The following is a 22478-nucleotide window of genomic DNA, read 5'->3' as shown; positions in this document are numbered from 1 at the left end:
CTTGAAGCTGATGAGCAATCTCATTGTGGAAATTGTTTGCTCTTGCGTAAAATCGCAAGTCATGTGGATTCCTTGAAATGACTGGATTTCGCTTTAAAAATTTTGCTAAGCAACAGTAAATGTGACCGCAATTTAAATGGCAAAATCACCCCGCTGAACGTGATTTCACCAAGTACCACATGTTCCTGGATCAACATCTTTGTTGATCCTGGAACAACTTTCCAATCAACCAGTCAGATTTGAGGGACAAATTTACAGTTTTTCAAGTTTAGGCTTACAACAGGGTTAGGTGCTTCTACTTCAGTGTTGTTAGCCTATCATTTCCCTCATTAGGTTAGGCGTAGGGATAGGGTTACAGTAGGACTACATGTTTCGGACAATAATGTTGTTCCAGGATCAACAAAATATGTCAATCTTACTGGGCAAAATCACGGTGATCTCCTTGGTCAACATCTTTGTTGATCCTGGAACAACAATCCAATCAACCAATCAGATTTGAGGGACAAGTTTACAGTTTATGTCAAGTTTAGGCTTAGAACCAGAATCAGGTGCTTCTACATCAGTGTTATTCACCTGTCATATCTCTCTGATTTTAGGGAAAAGTTATGGATAGGGTAAGGACTACATTTTGGGACAGGAATGTTATTCCAGGATCAACCAAATATGTTGATCCAGGAACATGTCTTACTTGGCAAAATCAAGATTACCTGCCCACTTACTTTCAAAGTAAACTTTTGAAATATTCATGAAATTAGATTGCGAAAATGGCCTGCAAATACTATTTCATGTTGACGTTACGCAGTAATATAAATCACAATTCATAGCATTTCACACCTCACAGAGAAATTGTTTGACAGAGAATCCGGGATATTCATATTTTCCATAGTTCCAGTTTTCATCAGTATTACTGACACACTCACTGTTGTCCAGTGTCTAGAAATGTACTGTCCCTCAGTGGGAAGCTTGTCATCCTTGACATTTGAAAAACAACCCACTGAAAATTCAGCATGTGCTGTGCATTACACAACTCCATAACCTAAGCATCCTTTAAAAGATGTGTTGGTGTTCTTAACTACTGAAGATTAGGGTTTGGTTGACGTACAGTATTAAGTGTTTTAACCGTGTGTGTTGCTCTCTGTACGCCGCGTGTGTTTCCCACAGCAGTTTGACGGTGTGGGCTGCAACGGAACGTCGTCCTCCTTGATGGTGACTCAGGACTATAACGCACTGAAAGAGAACGAGATCTGTGTCACGCAGGGTGAGGCAGTGCAGATACTGGCCACGAACCAGCAGAACATGTACCTGGTGTATCGACCCGCTAACAGCCAATCACCCGCTGCGGAGGGCTGGGTCCCGGGACACGTCTTGGGCCCCCTCACTAAACCCCTCATAGACACGGCTGCAGACTCAAACATCAAGTAAGTGTCAGTCAATACTAACTGGAACTATGATTGGATTTTTTTTTTTCTTCTTAAACTGCACGCCCGTTTTTGAACACCCTCCCCCACCCCATTCTGTTGGAACTAACCCGGATGCTTTGGACCATTTTGCACGGGAAGATTTGATTTTCTTCTTGAGCTTTTTTTCTGGGCTAGAAGTTAAAAAACAAACAGATAAACGTTGAAAGGACTTTAGCGAAGCCACGTCGTTGTTGTTTTGTAGGCTGAGGATTTGCCAAGAATCTTACATCAGTGTGGAAATGGACACGTCTGGACACTTATTTCATTTGCTAACACCATTTTCGTTGTTTTTTGTTTTTTTTGTTGATATGATTTTTCTTTTTGTTTCTGTGTGTGTGAAAAGAAAAAAGAAAAAGTGAAAGGAAGGCCGTCTGAAGGATTTGGCCTGTTTCTCCTGGCGGAGAACATATACTGTTGTCTATGGCAATTTTTTTTTTATAGATTATGTATTTGTTTTAAGTATTTGTATTTTTGTATAGACTTTTCTTTTGTTTTCTTCTACAGGATCACATGTTGGCCATTTACTGTACATACTGTTGGTTTGTTTACTGTTTGTAGCACATTCCTGTAAAGAGCCTTTTGCACTATTTAAGTCAATCTTTATTAATGAAGTCAGGTTTGTGCAATAGAACTACAGTTGCAATGTTGTAGTGTAACTAATGATTTGAAATGTATTATATTAAATATGTAAAATAAAATTTTGACATGCGCATGACTTAACACGGCTTAGTCAAATAGACTGCTTTTGTTTTAATATAAAATAAAAGTGCCAAGTGACTGCTAATAGTACATGTGAAGAAATCCTTCATTGTGTTTGCAGTGTAGAAGTGGTGCCTCTTATTTTTATTATGTCTTTCATTTGTTTTATTTCGTATTGTAGTGTGTAGAACACTTATTTTGCGTTTGTACTAACCTCCGTGGTCCTTGACAGTGTGACAGGTTTGTGTGTGAAGCAAGACTTTACTGTGAATAATATGAATGATTGCTGTTCTCACACAAACCATGTGTCCACCGTGGTGTAAGGATGTAGATTTATATACACACTATCCTTCCAAGTTTTATTAATTTTATGTTTTTGAATGAAGTCTCTTCTGCTCACCGAGGCTGCATTTATTTGATCAGAAATGCAGTAAAACATTAATATTGTGGAATATTTTTACTTTCTATTTGGAAATATTGTCAAATGTAATGTATTCCTTTGATGGAACATTACTCCAGTCTTCAGTGTCACATGATCATTTAGAAAAAAATTCTCAAGAAACATTTTTATTATCATCAACATGGAAAACAGATGTGCCGCGTAATTATTTAGTGGAAACTGTAGACATTTTTTTCCGGATTCTTTGAACAGAAAGTAAAAGAACTGAAACATTGTCAAATGTCAAAAACAATGTCTTTACTGCCACTTTTGATCAATTTATTGGATCCTTGCTGAATAAAAGTATTAATTTAATATATATATATAATATTACCGACCCCAAACTTTTGTTAATATAATAAAATGAAGAATAAACTGTACAAGATTATACACTCAAATAAAGAGAATATTTGGCCACACTTCAGAATACACACTAATGTAAGTCACTTATGAACATTTGAATGCTGTACTTGAGTGTCCAAAAACTTTTTGAGGCTTCTATAAATGGAACTGGATGATGATAAAAATAGGTCACCTGCACTGTTTGTGGTTTCTTTCTTTTTTTTGGCCCTCCCTTTTTCCCTCCTGAAATAATTTCCCCCCTCAAGCACTTTAATTTGCTTTTCCCCGCTGTTCGATTTGCATTTCCGCCAGCGTGTGTGGGTTTGACAACTTGATGTTTTGACACGACAGGAAATCTCTCTCGTGGAACACGCTTCGCGCTCGCAAGCGTGCAGAGAAGGACAGTGCGCCGCTCAAAAGTGACATAAAAGTTGAGAATGGACTGCGTAAGCCAAAGGAAATTCTCAGCAGCAAGGTCACTGAGAAAGTGAGTAAGAGGATGAGGGGTGTGTGTGCGTGTGTGTGTGTGTGCGTGTGTGTGTGCGTGCGCTGCATCCTCACCTGTGTGGAAATAAACACTGAACACATCACTCACGCCACTTGCGTTAATGACAGCATGACACTGACAGAAACACACATTGTTTCAAATATTGGCTTTTGTTCCATTTTTTTAAAAAGCCATTATATATTTTAATTAGAAAAGTTGAATGATTACGACATAATCTGCTAACAACTGCATGACTATAAATGCATAATGTATTATAATCTTTATATATATATACAGGTATATATAGCATCTACAGGTGAAACTCAAAAATTGTATTATCGTGCAAAAGTTCATTTATTTCATAATTCATCTTAAAAGGTGAAACTAATATATTATATAGACTCATTACATGCAAAGTGAGATATTTCAAGCCTTTATTTGTTATAATGTTGAGGATTATGGCTTACAGCTTATGAAAACCTTTTCACAATATTCTAATTTTGTTTTTGGGGGTTTTCATAAGCTGTAAGCCATAATCATCGAAAATTATAACAAATAAAGACTTGAAATATCTCACTTTTTCAATGTAATGAGTTCAATATAATTTCACCTTTTAAGTTGAATTACACTGTAAAAAAAAAACATTTGGTCTAACTCAAAAAAGTTAATACAATGAAGAAGAATGGTTTAATAAACAGAAACTCAAAATAGTATGTTATCTTCATTAGTTATCGAAGTTGATTTGACAAAATATAAAAAGTTGTGATAAATGATTTTTTTTTTTTACAGTGTACTGAAATAACAACTTTTGCACGATATTCAAATTTTTCTAATTTCACCTGTATATATATTAGATCCCAAATAACATTTGTTTTATAAACTTTTTTATTATTATCCTTATTATGATTTGGTAAAATACTATTTATTTAAATTTTCCTATTTTTTTAAAATTAATGATATGACTGCTGTATTAATGATATGATAGTTGTATTCCTGTCATTTTGTGGTGGGTTTCCGGGTTTGAATCCGCTGTATTCCTGTATCTGTAAGTGTGTGTAACATGTTTCTCTCTCGACCCGAACCACAGGCGTCCCGCAGCTCAGACGAGTCCGATTGTGAGGACGATCTAGACCCCAAAACTAGTATGGAGGTAGAGATGCTGATCTCAATGCATGCTGCCCAGTAGATTAATAGATATTTATGTATTTATTGGTAGCATTATTTTTTTAATAAACTGAATTGAATAGTAAATAGGTACAGCTTTTGAAGCTCCAAGTTGTTACTTGCGTTGTAACCCCTTGTACATTTTATTTGGCCTAAGTTGTTGTTGGTTATGTATTATTTTAACTAATTGTGTGGAGTTATTGGTATAAAGGGCCGTTCACACCACGGATGATAACTATAACGTAAACTATAAAGTTTTCACAATCATTCTAATTCCAGTCCACACCACAACTATAACGATAACAACACCAAGGGATGATATTGCTGAGCTCACTTCCAGAACAACTTTTTTACAGCTTATTAATGATAAAACATTGACATCCAATCCAAATTCACCCGACTTTAAAGAGCTTGAGACGACAGAACCACATGAGCTTATGATAAACAGAACGTTATTAGCGTCAGCTGGTGTGGATGCTAATATAGTTATGGTTATTATAGTTATCTGTCTTGATGTGAACGGGCCTCAACCCTAGTGAAAAGCTTTTGCATTGTCTCAAAGAGAACAGCTGCTGTCACATGATCTCACTGAGTGCATGTTTCATTCATCAAAGCTCTGGAGAAAGTGTGTTTAGTCAGTGGCCAACCTGCAAAAACCTGACAGAAGTATCATTTTCTTCTTCAAATGACTTGTTGTCACTGTTCTAGAGCAGAGAGACCATGTGATGCCTCTATCAGAGAGGTGATTGGCTCTTATAACTGACCTTCATTCCGACAGCCAGTGTGTGTTGCCTGTCAAATAAAAGAGATATTTGTGTTTATTACACTTTAATACATCTCACTAGAAATCCTAAATCAGTTGGAGTGCATTGTGTTTTGGAAATCACAAGCAGTGTGCTTTAGCTGTATACTCTTCTCATTTAGGCCAATATATGTTGGTCTGAAGTGAGGTTTACTCCTTCTACACGATATACAGTAGCACACTACAGACATTGTATCAATAGTATGGTGTGCTATTCTGAACATACACAGCAGAAGAATACCAAATAGCATTCATACTGTTAATATTTCTCCCATATATGTATATAGTGTTGGGGGAAACACATTACAAGTAATGCGAGTTACATAATCAGATTACTTTTTCCAAGTAGGCTAACTAAAGTAATGCATTACTTTTAAATTTTCAACAAAATATCAGTTAAGTTTTTAAGTAAGTTACTTTGTTTTCCCATGCCAAGTCAAGTTACCTTTATTTATAAAGCACATTACAATACAGATTGTTTAAAAAACGCTTTTGGCAGCTTTATGGAGTTTGTTTCTAGAAGAAAATAGCGTCAGTCCAACATAAGTAAGTTCAGTGATGGTTAATTATTGTTGTAAAAAAAGTTATTAATTAATGTATTGACTGACAGAGAGACCGTGAGTAAGTGCAGAGGCGTTGTGTGTAAACATGATGGTTATTGTAGCTCTACACTATATGTTAGCGTTTACTCGTCTCACTCGCATAAAAACAGATTCAGTATTCCTCAAAATGAAAACAGTAAAACGCAAACCTGCAATAATTATGTTAAATTACACCAGAGGTGGACAGTAACAAAGTACATTTACTTGAGTACTGTACTTAAGTACACTTTTTGAGTATCTGTACTTTACTTGAGTATTATTTTTTCTGGAAACTTTTACTTTTACTTCACTACATTTGAAAAACAAATATCGTACTTTTTACTCCACTACATTTCTGTCAAGGGCCTTGAGTAGAAAGTAGTAACGTCAGGGATGATTTTGGTTGCATTTTGGTTGTAAAGTCGGGTTGACGTCAGAACTCGATTGATGTTGGTTTCTGACGTCAACCGATTTTCAACCACAATACAACGTCTGTCCAACGTTGGAGATTAACGTCAATCTGACATTGGATTCTGACATCAACATGATTTTAATTTGCAACGTTGGGTTTGGTCTAAATCCGAATTTTGTCATTGTTTTGGAGCACACTAGCTTATAGATGACAGTTCATACTAAAAGCCAAACAACTGGGAACAGCCATTTGTGTGTCCGAAACCATTGTGGACATTATTGAGTGACTTATTCAATCCCACGACTGGAACTGTGTTCTAGAAATAAATGTGATATTGATATGAGGGTAGGCAGGCATAGATTCAGAGGCATACGGTACTGTAAATTGGTTATTACATGCAACAATGCAACGATAATAAAACAATGCATTGACATTTACTTTTACACTTAAGTACTTTTAAAAATGAGTACTTCTGTACTTTTACTTAAGTAAACATCGGTCTTTACAACTTTTATTTGTAACGGAGTAATATTTGACCAGTAGTATCTGTACTTTTACTCAAGTAAGGAAGTTGTGTACTTTGTCCACCTCTGAATTACACACATATACTGTATGTATTTAATCTCACTTTATTAATCAATGCCTTTGCTGCTGACCTTTTATGATCCAAATTAGCCAAATTAATAAGCAAAAATGACTTTTGATAGACATAACATTTGTGTTTCTTTCTCTTTTTGTATTGCTGAGCTAAGGATGTTAGGTCCGAAATTGCCCCCTATACCCTTAAATAGGGCACTGTTTGAGGGGACAGCCATTTGTAGTGGTGTACAAACTAGTGGACGTTATTGAGTGCACTCATTCAATCCCACAATGCACTGCAATAGTGAACAACTGATATACGCTCAATGGCTAGAGAATACCCATAATGCACTGTGAGAGTCAAGCGTCAAATGAATTCCTGTGTCTGACCAGAAGATGGCTGAATCATCCATACATTTTCCAAACCGCTGGTCCAATGTGGGTACAGCGTAATATCATATAGGTATGAATTGCTTTTGTTGATTAGCATACATAAACCATCATAAAAAAAATCTAATAGTTTCAATGACAGATATCAAGATAAATAGTTTCATTACTATTGGAGCTGCCAGTTTGCTATGTTTCAAATGAGGGTATAGGGCTCGATTTCGAACACTGCTTTAAACTTTCTTCTCCTGGGTCCAATTCTTCTGTATTCCAGAATGGCAGCAGCTGAAAGGTTTGTTTGGGCGGCGCCCTCTACTGTACAGGAGTGAATGTGCATTTCCTTCAGCCTGAGGCTTATTCATTTCACTTTTGGTGTATAAGGACCTTTGTATTGGGCAAAAAAATTACTTCTTTTTGTTTTTTGTTATTCTAAAACAAACAAGCAAGCCCAGGTGCGAAAAAGTAACACAAAAGTAACGTAATGCATTACTTTCCATAAAATATAATCAACACATTACTCGAAATATTTACTTCCCCCAACACTGTTTATACGGCAGAAATAGTACCAGTCGTATTGCCCTTTCAAATCCAGCCTGTGTCTGTCTCACATGCGATGCACTGCCCTCTGCTGGCTTGTGCTGAAGTGACACAACATAAAGCTTTCCTTCTTTATTTGTGTGTAGAAACTATCAGTGCTTTTAATTGACCCTCTGAAACGCTGCATCTGTGTATGCGTCTGTAACACTCATCTGTCTGTTTTGCAGTTGTTGAACCCTAATTTCATCCAAGAGGGTGAGTTTATGAATGTACAGATGCTTTGATGTTTGTATTTTTCACTAGTAGGGTAAAGATGGGGGAAATGCCCCCATTTACTTTAAAATTGTAACACATTTAGATATGTAGATAATTATGTGCAGGACAATGAGCAATGCATGTAGCCTGTACATACTTCTGATAACAAACTTTTGACGGGTACTGTGTGTGTCTGTGTCTATGTGTGTGAATATGTATGTATGTATGTATGTATGTATGTATACATACATGCATACATACATACATACATACATACATGCATACATACATACATACATACATACATAATGTGTATGTGTGTGTGTATATATATAAATTCATACATATACCAACATACCATAATACCTACATACATACACATATATACATACACATATATATATATATATATATATATATATATATATATATATATATATATACATACATGTGTGTGTGTGTGTGTGTGTGTGTGTGTGTGTGTGTGTATATATATGTATATATATATGTGTGTGTGTGTGTGTATATATATGTGTATATATATATATATATATATATATATATATATATATATATACATATATACACACACACACACACATATATATATATATATATACATATATACACACACACACATATATTTATGTTGGTTGGTTGTGTGTATTATTTGTATACAGGCATCTGATATACACTGAATTTAAATTGAATAATTTCACCCAATTAGCTTATACGTTTTAATGCATAGCGAAGATCAATCAATCAATCAAAGATCTTTATTTATAAAGCATTTTAAAACAACCGAAGTGGACCAAAGTGCTGTACAGAAAAATAAATAAAATTAATAAAATACATACTTTATACAGAGCATATAATACAAATAAAACAAATCAAGAGACATAAAATATAAGATATCTGAAAGATATCTGAAATGTACATCTAACTCATTGAAATATTGAACAATAACACCATAAATGTCGCCAAGCCATGTGAAATTCTATATTATTATTATGTGGATTAAAAATTATGTGTGTTAATAAATAACTGCAGTGTGATTTGAATCACGTGTCGGCTCTGTAACGCAGTGTCTCCAGAGTTCCTGACGCCTCTAGCGGACGTGTCGTGTGCTCTGGGCGAGACGGTGGTCCTGTGCTGTAAAGTGTGCGCTCGACCCAAGCCCACGATCACCCTGAAAGGACCCGATCAGAGCCTGCTGGTCAACAATAACCGATTCACTATCAACATCAGGTACAAATCCACAGTCAATCACAACACTGTGAGCATGAGACATGAAACTCTCGGCAAAGGTGAAGAGGCCGTGTGTTTTCCACTTGCTTTAGTGTGTATCTGTATCTGTTTGTTACGGTGGCCGAAGTGCAGTTACAAAACTCATAGTTTCCCACAAAAGGGATTTAAAACTGAAGAAATTAGGAATCAGTTGTTAAGGTGTGTTTATAACACTGTTCCTGAGCTGTAAGTTACAACCCAAAAGTTTGCTTGTGTTCAGCACATTTAATGGAGGACACTTCCCTGACCCCGGGAGAGCACAAGGCCAGCTATACACAAGTTGTGCTCTGGTCAATCCACATTTTCATAATCGGACTCAGGCTTACACTGATATGGTCACACAGAGAACATTAACCGTTTGTGTTTACAATTGCTTGTGAGGCCTTGGAAGCGGAAGCTTGCGGTTTTGGTAAAGGGTGTAACTTTCCAGACAAATGCTTAAAGTGTTTGGCCAATCACAGCGCACTGGGTCAGCTGGCCAATCAGAGCACTCTGAGCATTTCGGAAGGAGGGGCTTAGTATAAATATTTGGGTGTAAGACACTGATTGGTTTCAGGAAATTGTTCAGGATTAGAGAAATGTTTTATATTCAATTTCAGATCATGTAATCTGAGTTGGGTCTGTGGGAAAACTGTACCCATGTGACCTCATAAGTCTCACTGTTATGTAACTGTCCCATGATTCCTCAGGTTTGTTCTTCTTATTATTATTCTCCACTGCACCACTGACTGTGGCTCGTAACACACTTATACAAGAGCAATATACAACCAAAATACATATTTGGGATTTTTTTTCTACTCCCCAACCACTGCTACAACGATCTGTTTATTATCACATCTTTAACTCTCTATGGAGAACATAACAAAGTTCAAATACATCCCCAAATCTGATTCTCAAGTTTGTTATATGACTCACTGTATGACTTTTGACCTATTTCCTGTTATAAATGCAGAATGTTGATTTTATGTTTTGCAATAACAGGTTATTTTGTGTTTTTGTACTGAATAAGCTATTTTATATGACAGATTGTCATGTGTGAATCGATTTGTAAATATAATTGGCTTAATTGTGCTATTTGTTTATCTGAAAATAACTTTCTCCCTCTGTGTGTTGTGCCTGATCCACTTTAGGGATACGGGTGATATAGTGTTGAAGATCTGCAATCTAATGCCACAGGACACTGGCATCTACACGTGTGTGGCTGTGAATGATCTTGGCACAGCCTCCTCATCTGCATCTATTAAAGTACAAGGTGAGAAGACGCAAAGAGAAGTAAAGATGTGTGTTGTAGATCTTGATCATCTGTAATCGCGGTTGTTGTGTGGTCCAGGTATCCCAGCAGCCCCTGCTCGACCCGTGGCTCAGGAGGCCAGCAGCACTGCAGTGATAGTCCACTGGCTTCCTCCAGTCAGCTCGGGCAACTCCACCATCTCCAGCTACACTGTGGAGTACAGGCAGGAAGGTGAACCATTACACGCTGTCAAATACACAGCAACACTGACAAACGACCACCGAGAGAACTATTTCTGTTGTAATGAGGGACACTATTTTGCGATCATAGCTATTTTGTAATTAATAAATGTAATTTATTAATATGATGGCAACGCTGAATTTTCAGCAGCTATTACTCCAGTCTTCAATGTCACGTGATCCTTCTGAAATCCTTCTGAATTATTCTTATTATTGTCAATGTTTTATTAAAATAGCTAATGAACATTTTGTGGAAATCATTTTTTTCAGGATTCTCTCATAATTAGAAAGTTTATAAGAGCAGAAACTTTTGAACAGTAGCGTACATAAAAAAATAAAATAAAATGTATCCAGATCCATGCATACCATTTTGTCTGCAAAGTTAATCTTGTGACATGGATCTGTGTCATGTCCATGTTTTAATCATCCAGCTTTGGGTTCACAAATGTGTGTGTCTGATCTTGTGTGCAGACTCTCTGGTGTGGCAGAAGTCGGTGGTCTCCACTACAGATGTGTGTGTGAAGATTGAGAATCTGATTCCTGGTGGGCACTATCAGTTCAGAGTCAGCGCCAGTAACCCCTGGGGCATCAGCCCACCCAGTGAACCCTCAAACATGGTGACTCTACCCAGCACAGGTGAGGACAACCAAATCACCAAAGAGACTCTTTGTTCCAAACACATTTCTTTCTTTTTTTTCTCTTTCTCTCTTTCATCAAGCCTCAACATATGACGGCACTGGAATCCAGTGGAAAGACAACTTTGAATCTGCGTTCACAGAATTATGTGAAATTGGACGGTAAATATATACATTTTACCTTTGTTAAAAAGCAGTCTAGCACTATTCATTTTGTCAGTAACAAACTCTGGCATTTTTTTTCATATCTTCTCTGTTTCAGGGGTCGTTTCTCAGTGGTGAGGAAGTGTCTCAGCAAGGCCAGTAAGAAGGAGGTTGCTGTGAAATGTGTCAATAAGAAGATGCAGAAGAAAGAGCAGGTTGCCCATGAGGCCGATATCCTGCGTCATGTCCAGCATCCCCAGCTGGTGGCGCTGATTGACACATACGAGTCGCCCACGGCCTACATGCTGGTTCTGGAGCTGTGAGTGGAAAGCACTTCCATTGACACAACAGTAATGGGCCTAGACTAAACAAATCACTTATGTCTAGACAGCAATTAAGCCAATCCCGATGAACAGAGTGGGCTATGGTAGAATGAAGTTAGCCAATATTATCAAATACATGTAGAAGTATTGATGCTACAAATAGCTTGTTTAGTTCTAATGTTCCAATAAAATGATGGTGTACAGTATATTATGACTTAAGTATAACATGTTTTAGTTTTGTTTACATGTATATGTATATGTATATGTAAACATATAATGTTTTAGTATAACAAAAAAAACTTGACAAGCATGATGACAGTTGAACTTCAAGGTAAAAAGATGCTACAGAAGTGTAGAATATGAGAGCTTATCTTAAAAATGATCAATATCTTTAAAGTGAGATCTTCAACCCTGATCCTGGGGACCCACTGTCCAGCAACGTTTATTTCCAGCCTGCTTCAGCACACCTGCCGGTGTATTTTCAGCTGATCCCGAAGAGCTTGATGTGTTTGATTCGGGTCAGAACTAAAGTCTGCAGGACAGTGGGGCACTATAGGGCACTGTTTGTGGGCACAGCTATTGCAGTGGTGTCCAAAACCACAGTGGACGCTATCGAGTGCCCTCATTCAATCCCATAATGCACCGCAATACAACGGATGTACACTCAACAGCTAGAGAATACCCATAATGCACTGTGAGATTCAAACGCAGAATGAATTCCTGTGTCTGACCAGAAGATGGCTGAATCATCCATACATTTTCCAAACCACTGGTTCAATGTGGGTACAGCGTAATATCATATTGGTACACATTCCTTTTAATTGATTTTTAAATTGTTTACTTAAGGTTTATACATAGTTTCCATGACAGAGTTTAATACAAACCTTTTCATTTCTACTAAAGCCATTTTACGGTAAATAATTATTAAACATCAAGCATGCAAAAGTGGCAGCTCTTCCGGCGCACTCAGTGTCCAAATTCACAGTCGTTTTCATTCACTCCTTCAGTGTGATGTGTTTATGATGTGGACTATATTAGTAGCCTGGACCTACCAGACTGTCATACATTTAATTTGTACAGAGAGTCTGGCCACTCTCCATTGATAAGCATTAACTTCCTTGAAGGCGTACTCTGTTGAAGTTATTGCTATTGGATCTGCCCAGAGCCACTCTGGATCTGCCATAACCAATCGCTAATATTTGGTCGTGACTTGTGACGCACGACTAGCGCACAACCTCAATGTCATCGTTCTCAGCCACTCCCTCTGTTCGCTGATTGGACCGGTAAAAAATTGGCTGGAGAAAACCTGCGAATATACCGCAAACCCAGACGTAGTACCGAAGGAAAATGAAAATTGACCGGAAGTAGGTAGGAGGGCGGAGCCAGGCTACTATATTAGTGGACTAACATAGGGAATAGTGGATGAGGGTATATGGGGTGATTTTGAACACAGCCTGGTCCTCAGGAGTAGGGTTGAAGAACCATAACAAACATTTTGTCACATTTTCAAACTCATGCCAATCCAAAACTGTATGACTTGGATAACACAAAGACCATAAACAAATAAGAGTGTTGAGTCCTAAAACCTAGATCCAAGTGTTTCAGAATTGGTATTTAAAAAAAAGAAAGACATACATTGATGTGATCATATTTGTGTGTTCAGTGTTGAAGATGGACGTCTGCTGGACTATCTAGTGGCTCACGATGAGCTGATGGAGGAGAAGGTGGCGTTCTTCATTAAAGACACACTGGAAGCTCTGCAGCATCTGCACACATGCAGAGTAGCTCATCTGGACCTCAAGGTGAAATATTATACCACCACATCAGCATGTTTAGAGCTTATTTAGTAAAAAAGTATAAGTTTAGGAGACACTTATCCAAAGCAGTACCTTAGCAACTGCACTGCAACACTAACTGTGCAGCAGCGTGCTAAAAACCTAAATAAAACCAAAGACTGCATATACTGTTCAAAGACTGTTCACTTATATTACTGTCAATGGGAGAAACTGCAGTGCCAAAAAAATATGATGGATATAATAGAGAAAGTCCTGGAGACTTAATAAAAGAGTCAATCGGCAAAGCTCCTGAGACTGCACATTGGCAGGACCGACCTGAAAGATACACTTCTTAAAGGGCACCTATTATGACATTTAAAATGTTCCTAATGTTGTTTAGGGAGTCCCCAACAGCAGTTTTACATGCATGCAATGACAAAAAACACTTTTGTTGTCGTATAATATGCATTTATTTTTACCTGATTTGCTCACCGACTCCCAAATGAATCGTTCAACGACTCATTTTTCCAAACCCCTCCTTTGCGCGACGCTAATCTGCGTTGATTGGTCAGATGACCCAGTCAGTTGTGATTGGTATACTTATTGTTTAACACGGAGTACAATGATGCTTTTATCAATTAAATTGTGTTATAATAATGATTAAAGTCCACTGCTTTGTAGTTTGTAGTAAAAAACTAAAAATAAGATAAAGAATTTAATGTTATGTTAGCGAGCATAGCCCAGAGTTCATATTGTAAAAGCACAATCAGTCTTTGTTTGCATTAGCCCGATGCATAAACATAACGTTTTTACAAAAAAAAAAAAAAATGCAGTTACGTTACTACGAGGTATTAGTCTAAGACAACTCCGAAAACAACGACAAACACTTCACATCTCAATACAATTGTCATTGAAGAACTAGAAGCTAAACGGTGCTTACACAACAAACAAAATAATTAAGCATGCTACATAAAACATAAATGCAACAATTATTAATAACACTTACAGGTTGTGATACGGAGGAGGAAGCTGATGCAAATACACTTGGAACTGAACCTTCCTTCAATATCAGCCGGCTCACGAATCCAAGTTTGATTGCATTTAAGTTGGTAAAGCAATTCGTCTTCAAAATGGCGCGAGCAAAGCACAAGGCTCGGACTATACTTCTGTGGTATAGTTGTATATATGAATTGTAGCCACTTAGTCTTCAAATGCTCCTCCTTGGGCAGATGAAAAAAGTTTGCTTTTGAGTCGCACTTCAGAACACAGCGTCTGGTCCCATGATGTTTTCAAGTTTTCCCTGGCCTTGGAGCGCAATAAGTGGGCGTATCGTATTCAAATAACTTGACAAGTTGACGTCATCTAGTCAGAGAAAAAGCTTCGGTCTTCTAACGATTCATAAAAATGACTCCGAGTCGACTCTTACTTTTGAAAGACAATAACTTTATATACGGTGCACTTTCATATTTCAAACTTTGCAGGATGTTTTTGTTCACTTAGATCTATGTTACACACTACATGAAAGGTAAATTTCAAAATTCCATAATAGGTGCCCTTTAATGTTATTTGAGCATAAGAAACAACATTTAAGAGACGGCTTGTGTCAGATGTTTTTGAGTTTTTAGTATTACCACATTTAAGTTAATTGGAGTTGGTCTTGCATAACTTCCAACATGGCAGCCAAGTGAACTGACTTTCTTTGCGAGGGACTTTGATAAAATCTGCTAGAAGCCTGTATCTAGCAGCAGCCAAATACCAACATCCTTGCAACCATCCACATCCACATCACGCTAGCATTTTGAGTTTTGTACAAGCAAGCACCCAAATATGTAGGTATGTGACCACAAAAACAAAGTTACCTAGAAAACTAGTGCAGAATCTTGAAAGTCTCTTTCTTGTTCCTCAGCCTGAAAATCTGTTGGTGGACCTCCACGTGCCGGTGCCTTGCGTGAAGCTCTCGGATCTGGGTGACGCAGTGCAGGTTTCGGGTCACCGCTACGTGCATCTCCTCTTGGGGAACCCTGAGTTTGCCGCTCCAGAGCTCGTCCAGGGCACCCCGGTGTCCCTGTCTACAGATGTGTGGAGTGTAGGGGTGCTGGCCTACGTCCTGCTCAGCGGAGTCTCCCCGTTCCTGGACGAGAGTCTGGAGGAGACCTGCGTCAACATCTGCAGGCTGGACTTCTGCTTCCCCGAGGAGTACTTCTGCGGCGTCAGCCAGGCCGCCAAAGACTTCATCGTGTCCACGCTCAACCAGGACCCCAGAAAGAGGCCGAGCTCCGCCTCGTGCCTGCAGCACCCGTGGGTCAGCGCTCATAGTGGAGACTACTCCAAAACACCACTGGACACCGTCAGACTCGCTGCGTTCATCGACAGACGCAAACAGCTACATGGAGTCAGACCTGTGACAAACGTTAAAGGACTGGTCAGCAGCAGTATGGGACACACCTTGTGAGATGATGGGCATTCTTCAACATTAAATATCATTTACATTATATCATATCATTTGGAATGTGCACTTACTGTACACGGTGTTTCCTGTAGAGATAATCGGCCTGCTCTGATGACTTGTGACCCGGGGAGATCAACACTTTTGAGACCATTAGTGATTAATAGGTTGAGAAACTGCAAAGACACTGGAATAACTAGGAGTAGTGACATAATTGATTGTCATATGTGTGGGAGTGGCTTAGGGTGATTTGTTTTAGAACTTAAACAGACCAGTAGTTGGGTGTTGTTGTATGTTCAGTTGTACTGAGAGGGTTTACAGGAACATTTCAACCAAAAATGACAATTCTGTCATCATTTACTTGTGTTGTTCCAGACCTGCAAAAAAAAAGGACGTTTTGACGAATGTTTATGCTAAGTAAATGAAAAAAAAAAACTAATTTGTGTTCGCATATTCAAATATGGCACATCATGTGTGATCTATGAGCCTGTTCATATGTGGTCATGTGTTTTTACTTTTTACTTATCTGATAGCTGTCTGATTTGTTCAAACGGTTCCTTTTACACTTGGCCACATAAATATGTCTTCACAAAATGAATACAAATCCGATCTTCAATGGCCCGTTCGCAAAGACCCGCCCCCCTTAGTTACTGTCGCTATGTCCGACAAGGTTACTTTTGATATTAAACATATTAAACAATGTCTCACCTTTCAAATTTGGTCATTAATTTAAACAATAAATACCGTTTTGTGGCTCTTTAATGTGTCTGTCAGATCGCTGTCGAGCCTCAGTTAAAGCTGCTCGTGAACCGATCATCTCTTCCTTCTAGTTCATTTATAGCATCAAATAACCATGAATGAACATCAGAAGGAATGTTGTTTTAACCGCGGAAAGGCGTCAGTACACTCCGCTTCTCAAGTTAAAATCCTCCAACGTTATTCTACTAACTCTCCTGACTGCTTTGTCGGACAAAATGGCGGATGGCCATGATTGTATCAGTATGATTGGTCAGATCACCTGTCAATCAAGCTCCCTGCGAAGGGTCAATTCCAGCCCTAGATACCAATTTAACAGTTCACGTCAGCATATGAACTGCATTTTATTTATCAGCTTATTTCACGATTAAAGACTGCAATAGGATGTACAAAATGCACAAATATGTCATTTCCTGTAATGGCCTCGGGTACCATACTGATGTAATGTGGTCACATGTTTGTAGAGTAATTTACAATGGCTTCAAACGCGGAGCAACTCTATAATCAAGGACAGGAACAATCCGTTTTATGAATATGGCTTATTTGGAAGATTTTTGGCGAAGAGCGACAGAACGGTCTTCAATTGTATGATACGTTTAGTTCATATTTGGAGCTCAATATATATCAGTACTTCTCAAATTCAAATACTGGTTTGGAGCGACATGAGAGTAAATAAACGATGACAGAATGTGATAGAATGTGGTTGGGTGTGAAGAGAAATGTAGTTGTCCATCATCTTGCAGCAGATATATTTTTCATGGATTCATTAAGATGAATGAAAGAATGTAGAATATTTGACAGGTTATTGTACAAATACATGCATGTAAAAATAATAGAACATCCACCAGTTAAAATGTAATATATTCAGTTTTCATAATTTAGGGTCATGAGTGTCATCACTGATGTCATTTAGCATAATGAGGATGATTTTGAATGTCTTAAAATAGAAAAAAATATGAATTGAACAAATTCATATTCAAAACTGTTTTATTATTTGTCAGCAAAGTATTGTCATTTCAGTTATTAAACCTCAGCAGTTCAGCACTTATTTACATTGCCGTTCAAGATTTGGGGTTGATGAGATTTTTTTATTGTTTTTAAAAAGAAGTCTCTTTTGGTCGCCAAGGTTGCATTTCTTTGGTCAAAAATACAGTAGAAACAGTACTATTGTGAAAAACTTAATTAAAACAATTCAAAATAACACTTTTTCATTTAAATTTATTTTAAAATGTAATATATTCCTTTGATGCTAAGATGAATTTTCAGCATAATCACTCCAGTGTCACGTAACGCTGATTTAGTGCTAAAGAAACATTTATGATTATTATCAATGTAGAAAACATTTCTACAGGATTCTTTGATGAATGGAAAGTTTAAAAAATAACAGCTTTTATTCGAAATAGAATTGTTTCTGGCTGAAAAAAATATATTTGTTTCTTTTAAAAAAAAAATCTTACTGACCCCAAACTCTTGACCAGTACTGTATTTTATTTTATTTTATTTTATACAAAATACCCACACATTGTCAAAGAAGAAACCACCAGAAGCCTTTTACTCCCATTTATTTAATAAACACATTAATGTATTAAAGGAATGTCCAACTATTTCATGTTATAAGTTTATGTTTGACTACATAATTGTTTTGTGTGTTGTACTGTATGTGCAGTCAGATATCAGCTTTGATAGGCCAGAAGCACATAGTTCGTAAACACTTTCAGTTGATAATGTGACCATATCAGTGAATACACTCTAAATACACATATTGTCCATCAATAAGGAAGCCTAATAGAGAGGTTCAGTGAGGGCCAGTGAATTATCACACACAGCGGGGCAGTATAGAGACTAACAGCATGATAGCCTGTGAATACTGCATTGGGACAATCGCTACATCTCATGTTTGACCTCATCAGCTCCTTCTGTTTAAAGCTTCTGCTCAATGAACATCATCATCATCATCAGGGTCGGGCCATGTTTCATTTCAGCGCATCCGAAACAAACAACATACAAATAATGGGAATGTAATTTGTTTTCAGTCATTAGCTGTCACCCAAACAAGTTCCTTTGGAAAGCATCTCAGGAGATCTCTAAAGAATAAAGCCAGATCTGCTCATTGCATATATTTCACCCCTGCAAAAGGATTGTATAGACGCCTGTGTGTAAAATTTGCGGAAATATAATGTTTTAATCGATTCATATGGGCTGTTTGTTTGTTACTGAATGTTTAATAAACCGTGCTTTGTTTTTAGAAAAACTCTTTTCTTGTTTTTGTTTTTTTTCTGAAGTTCATCTGGAGGTGGTTTTATAAACATTAGCATGCAGTCTTAATATTATTTTGGTGTACTAATTATTATTTTAATATATTATAATGTTAATATGTGCACAATATGAAAGTACAAGTAGTTAATTTCCAATTACATACCGTGCATAACTCAATTCAATTATACAAGATTTATACCATGGTCTGGGTGAATACTCGATTCTGATTGGCTGCAGGGTGTTCGTTAAAAAGTGATAGAGGACACCTAAATAAACTGTCAGGCGTAACCAAGGAAACCAAGTTATTGTTTGTAACTTGTAACTTTAGATTTCGATTGTAAAACTAATTAAAATATAAACTAATGTTTTAAAAATGTGTTATTTGGCAAGTGACCATGGTATAAGCGGGTTAATGCCCTTCGAGGTGTCCATTGTCAGGTTTTAATGGACTTCGGCGGAGGCAACCGTCCTCCACTGCGCGTCGGCCGGTTCACACCTCGCCGTCGTCCATTAAAACCTGACAATGGACACCTCGTCGGGCATTAACCCTTACTTGTACAAGAATTAATAACAGGCATTTGTAACACAAAGACCTGGTTTCACAGATTACGCCAGGATTAGGCCTTCGTTCGATTAAGACATTTAAGTAGCTTATAAACTTGCCTTCGAAAAAATTATAAACTTTACTGGTGTGCATCTTGAAACAAAATATTTTAAGATGTGTCAGTGCAAGTTGCTTTCAGTTAAAACAGCTCAAACATGCATTTTAGTCTGGGATAGGCTTAAACCTCATCTGTGTAACCAGGGTATGTGAAAATATGTGTGTGTTCTGACACATTTCTATCATGAGCAGCATTCAGTAATGTGTAATCGGACCAGTTGAGATCGGACCTTCGTCCCCACGTGCATCAGGGAGCCTTGGATGCCCATGACCCTGACGCTGGTTCACCAGTTGTCCTTCCTTGCACCACTTTTGGTAGGTATTAACCACTGCATACTGAGAACACCTGACCAGACTTGCTGTTTTGGAGATGCTCTGACCGAGTCACATACCCATCACTATTTGGACCCTGTCAAAGGCCCTCAGATATTTCTGCTTTCAACGCATGCAATTCAGGAAATATATCCCACCCCTTGATAGCTGCCATCTTTAAAAAAAAAAAAAATCAATGTTATTCACTTCACAGTCAGTGGTTTTAAGGTTGTGGATGATCAGTGTATTTGAGAGTGCGTATTGCGTTACAGAAAATGTGTCACAGCTCCATAGCCATCTTTTCTTGCATTGAAAAATGTTGCAACTGTGCAGTAGTGATAGCTCCAAAGTTGAATGGTTTTTAGACATCTTGCAAGCTCAAAGCCTTCCAGATGGTAAAGTTATTGTAGCCATCCCATCTGATCCACTTATTTAACAACTGGTACTGGTAAGATGTCATCTCAGCCCAGCAATTTTAGGATTGTCTTAGCAGACAATACCAGTGGATTCAATTCCCAAAGGAACATATATGGAACTAATTGTTGACAGTGGTGGCCAGTAACTTTATTTTTATTTTACTTTGTTACTGTACTTAAAGTACAGTACTTTACACATTTACTTGAGTGTTTTTATTTTTGGAAACTTGAAACTTTTTACTACATTCCAAAGCATAATATCATACTTTTTACTCCACTACATTTCATAAAAGAAGAAATCGTCATCTGCTCCAAGATGCGATAGTGCTGTCCGATTCGTGAACAAGCTTATTCTTTTCAATTTATCTGTTAAATCAGTTCGCAAATCACACTGAATGATTATTTTGTGAATTAAACCAATCCAATTGCATCTGTTAGAGTCAAGAACTCACTGATTCAAACGACAATTAAAGGGTTAGTTCACCCAAAAATGAAAATAATGTCATTAATGACTCACCCTCATGTCGTTCTAAGCCCGTAAGACCTCCGTTCATCTTCGGAACACAGTTTAAGATATTTTAGATTTAGTCCGAGAGCTTTCTGTCCGTCCATTGAAGCTGTATATACAGTATACTGTCCATGTCCATAAAGGTAATATAAACATCATCAAAGTAGTCCATGTGACATTAGTGGGTTAGTTAGAAGTTTTTGAAGCATCGAAAATACTTTTTGGTCCAAAAATAACACAAAATAAGACTTTATTCAGCATTGTATTCTCTCCCGGGTCTGTTGTCAATCCTTCACAGTTACGCTGATGGCGTAAGACGCTGATGACGTGTTATCTGGTGCGCCCGAGCTTCATTTATAGACTGAGGGAAACGCACGCTGTAAAAGTGTCTCATCCGCGACATGCACATTTACGCACCATTAAAAAAATGATATCCACGCAAACAATGTAGAATAGCTTGAATATAGCGTGCGTCTTCCTCAGACTGTAAACGAAGCTCGGGCGCACCAGATAACACGTCATCAGCGTCTTACGTCAGCAGCGTCACTGCGGAGTCCTGAACGCAGATTGACAACAGACCCGGGAGAGAATACAATGCTGAATAAAGTCTTATTTTGTGTTATTTTTGGACCAAAAAGTATTTTCGATGCTTCAAAAACTTCTAACTAACCCACTGATGTCACATGGACTACTTTGATGATGTTTATATTACCTTTATGGACATGGACAGTATACTGTATATACAGCTTCAATGGAGGGACAGAAATCTCTCGGACTAAATCTAAAATATCTTAAACTGTGTTCCGAAGATGAACGGAGGTCTTACGGGCTTAGAACGACATGAGGGTGAGTCATTAATGACATTATTTTCATTTTTGGGTGAACTAACCCTTTAACAATTAACAATTCACTGAATCCACAAGTCTGCGGAGTATAGGAGTATATCAAATTATAAATAAAACATCCAATGTCGTGTTTATTTTTCCAAATGTTATCTGTTGTTCTCTTTTCTTTAGAAAAGATATGAAGCAAAGTGTGATGTCTATAAAACCCACACATGTCACAAGAAGGATGTTTTCTGCATTCTTTGTCAATGTGCCCAATACATAAACAGCACTTTCGGTAACACTTTACTTGAAGGGGTGTGCATAAGACTGACATATTCATGACATGACAACTTGACATAAACCAATACATCATAACCTGTCACTGTCTTTGTCATGACAACTTGACATTACTAGGACAACATAACCTGTCATAAACATGACAAAGCAGATTAATTATCAAACTTAAGAAACTACTTAGCTTTATGGGTTAACATTATATTAAACTGTCATGTGGTTGG

At 37.6% G+C, this 22478-nt stretch overlaps 1 protein-coding gene across 2 annotated transcripts in view; it reads left to right on the top strand.

The window, feature by feature from the left end:
* The window catches only part of kalrna (kalirin RhoGEF kinase a), a 277075-nt gene extending 260427 nt beyond the window's left edge, over nt 1-16648 (top strand). For both annotated transcript variants that reach the window (XM_079619850.1, XM_079619849.1), the window contains 12 exons: nt 1162-1418; nt 3292-3427; nt 4515-4577; nt 8117-8144; nt 9230-9392; nt 10562-10683; nt 10762-10893; nt 11373-11537; nt 11620-11698; nt 11799-11999; nt 13667-13805; nt 15685-16648. In XM_079619850.1, the coding sequence (XP_079475976.1) occupies nt 1162-1418; nt 3292-3427; nt 4515-4577; nt 8117-8144; nt 9230-9392; nt 10562-10683; nt 10762-10893; nt 11373-11537; nt 11620-11698; nt 11799-11999; nt 13667-13805; nt 15685-16230 (2031 nt within the window). In that variant the 3' untranslated portion in view covers nt 16231-16648. The remainder of the gene's footprint in view (nt 1-1161; nt 1419-3291; nt 3428-4514; nt 4578-8116; nt 8145-9229; nt 9393-10561; nt 10684-10761; nt 10894-11372; nt 11538-11619; nt 11699-11798; nt 12000-13666; nt 13806-15684) is intronic.
* The last annotated feature ends 5830 nt before the right edge of the window (nt 16649-22478 follow it).

Source organism: Phoxinus phoxinus (assembly GCF_949152265.1).
Source record: "Phoxinus phoxinus genome assembly, chromosome: 7".
NCBI classification, from domain to species: Eukaryota; Metazoa; Chordata; class Actinopteri; order Cypriniformes; family Leuciscidae; genus Phoxinus; species Phoxinus phoxinus.
Note: the sequence above shows the minus strand (reverse complement) of the source record. Positions and strands in the feature narration are given on the sequence as shown.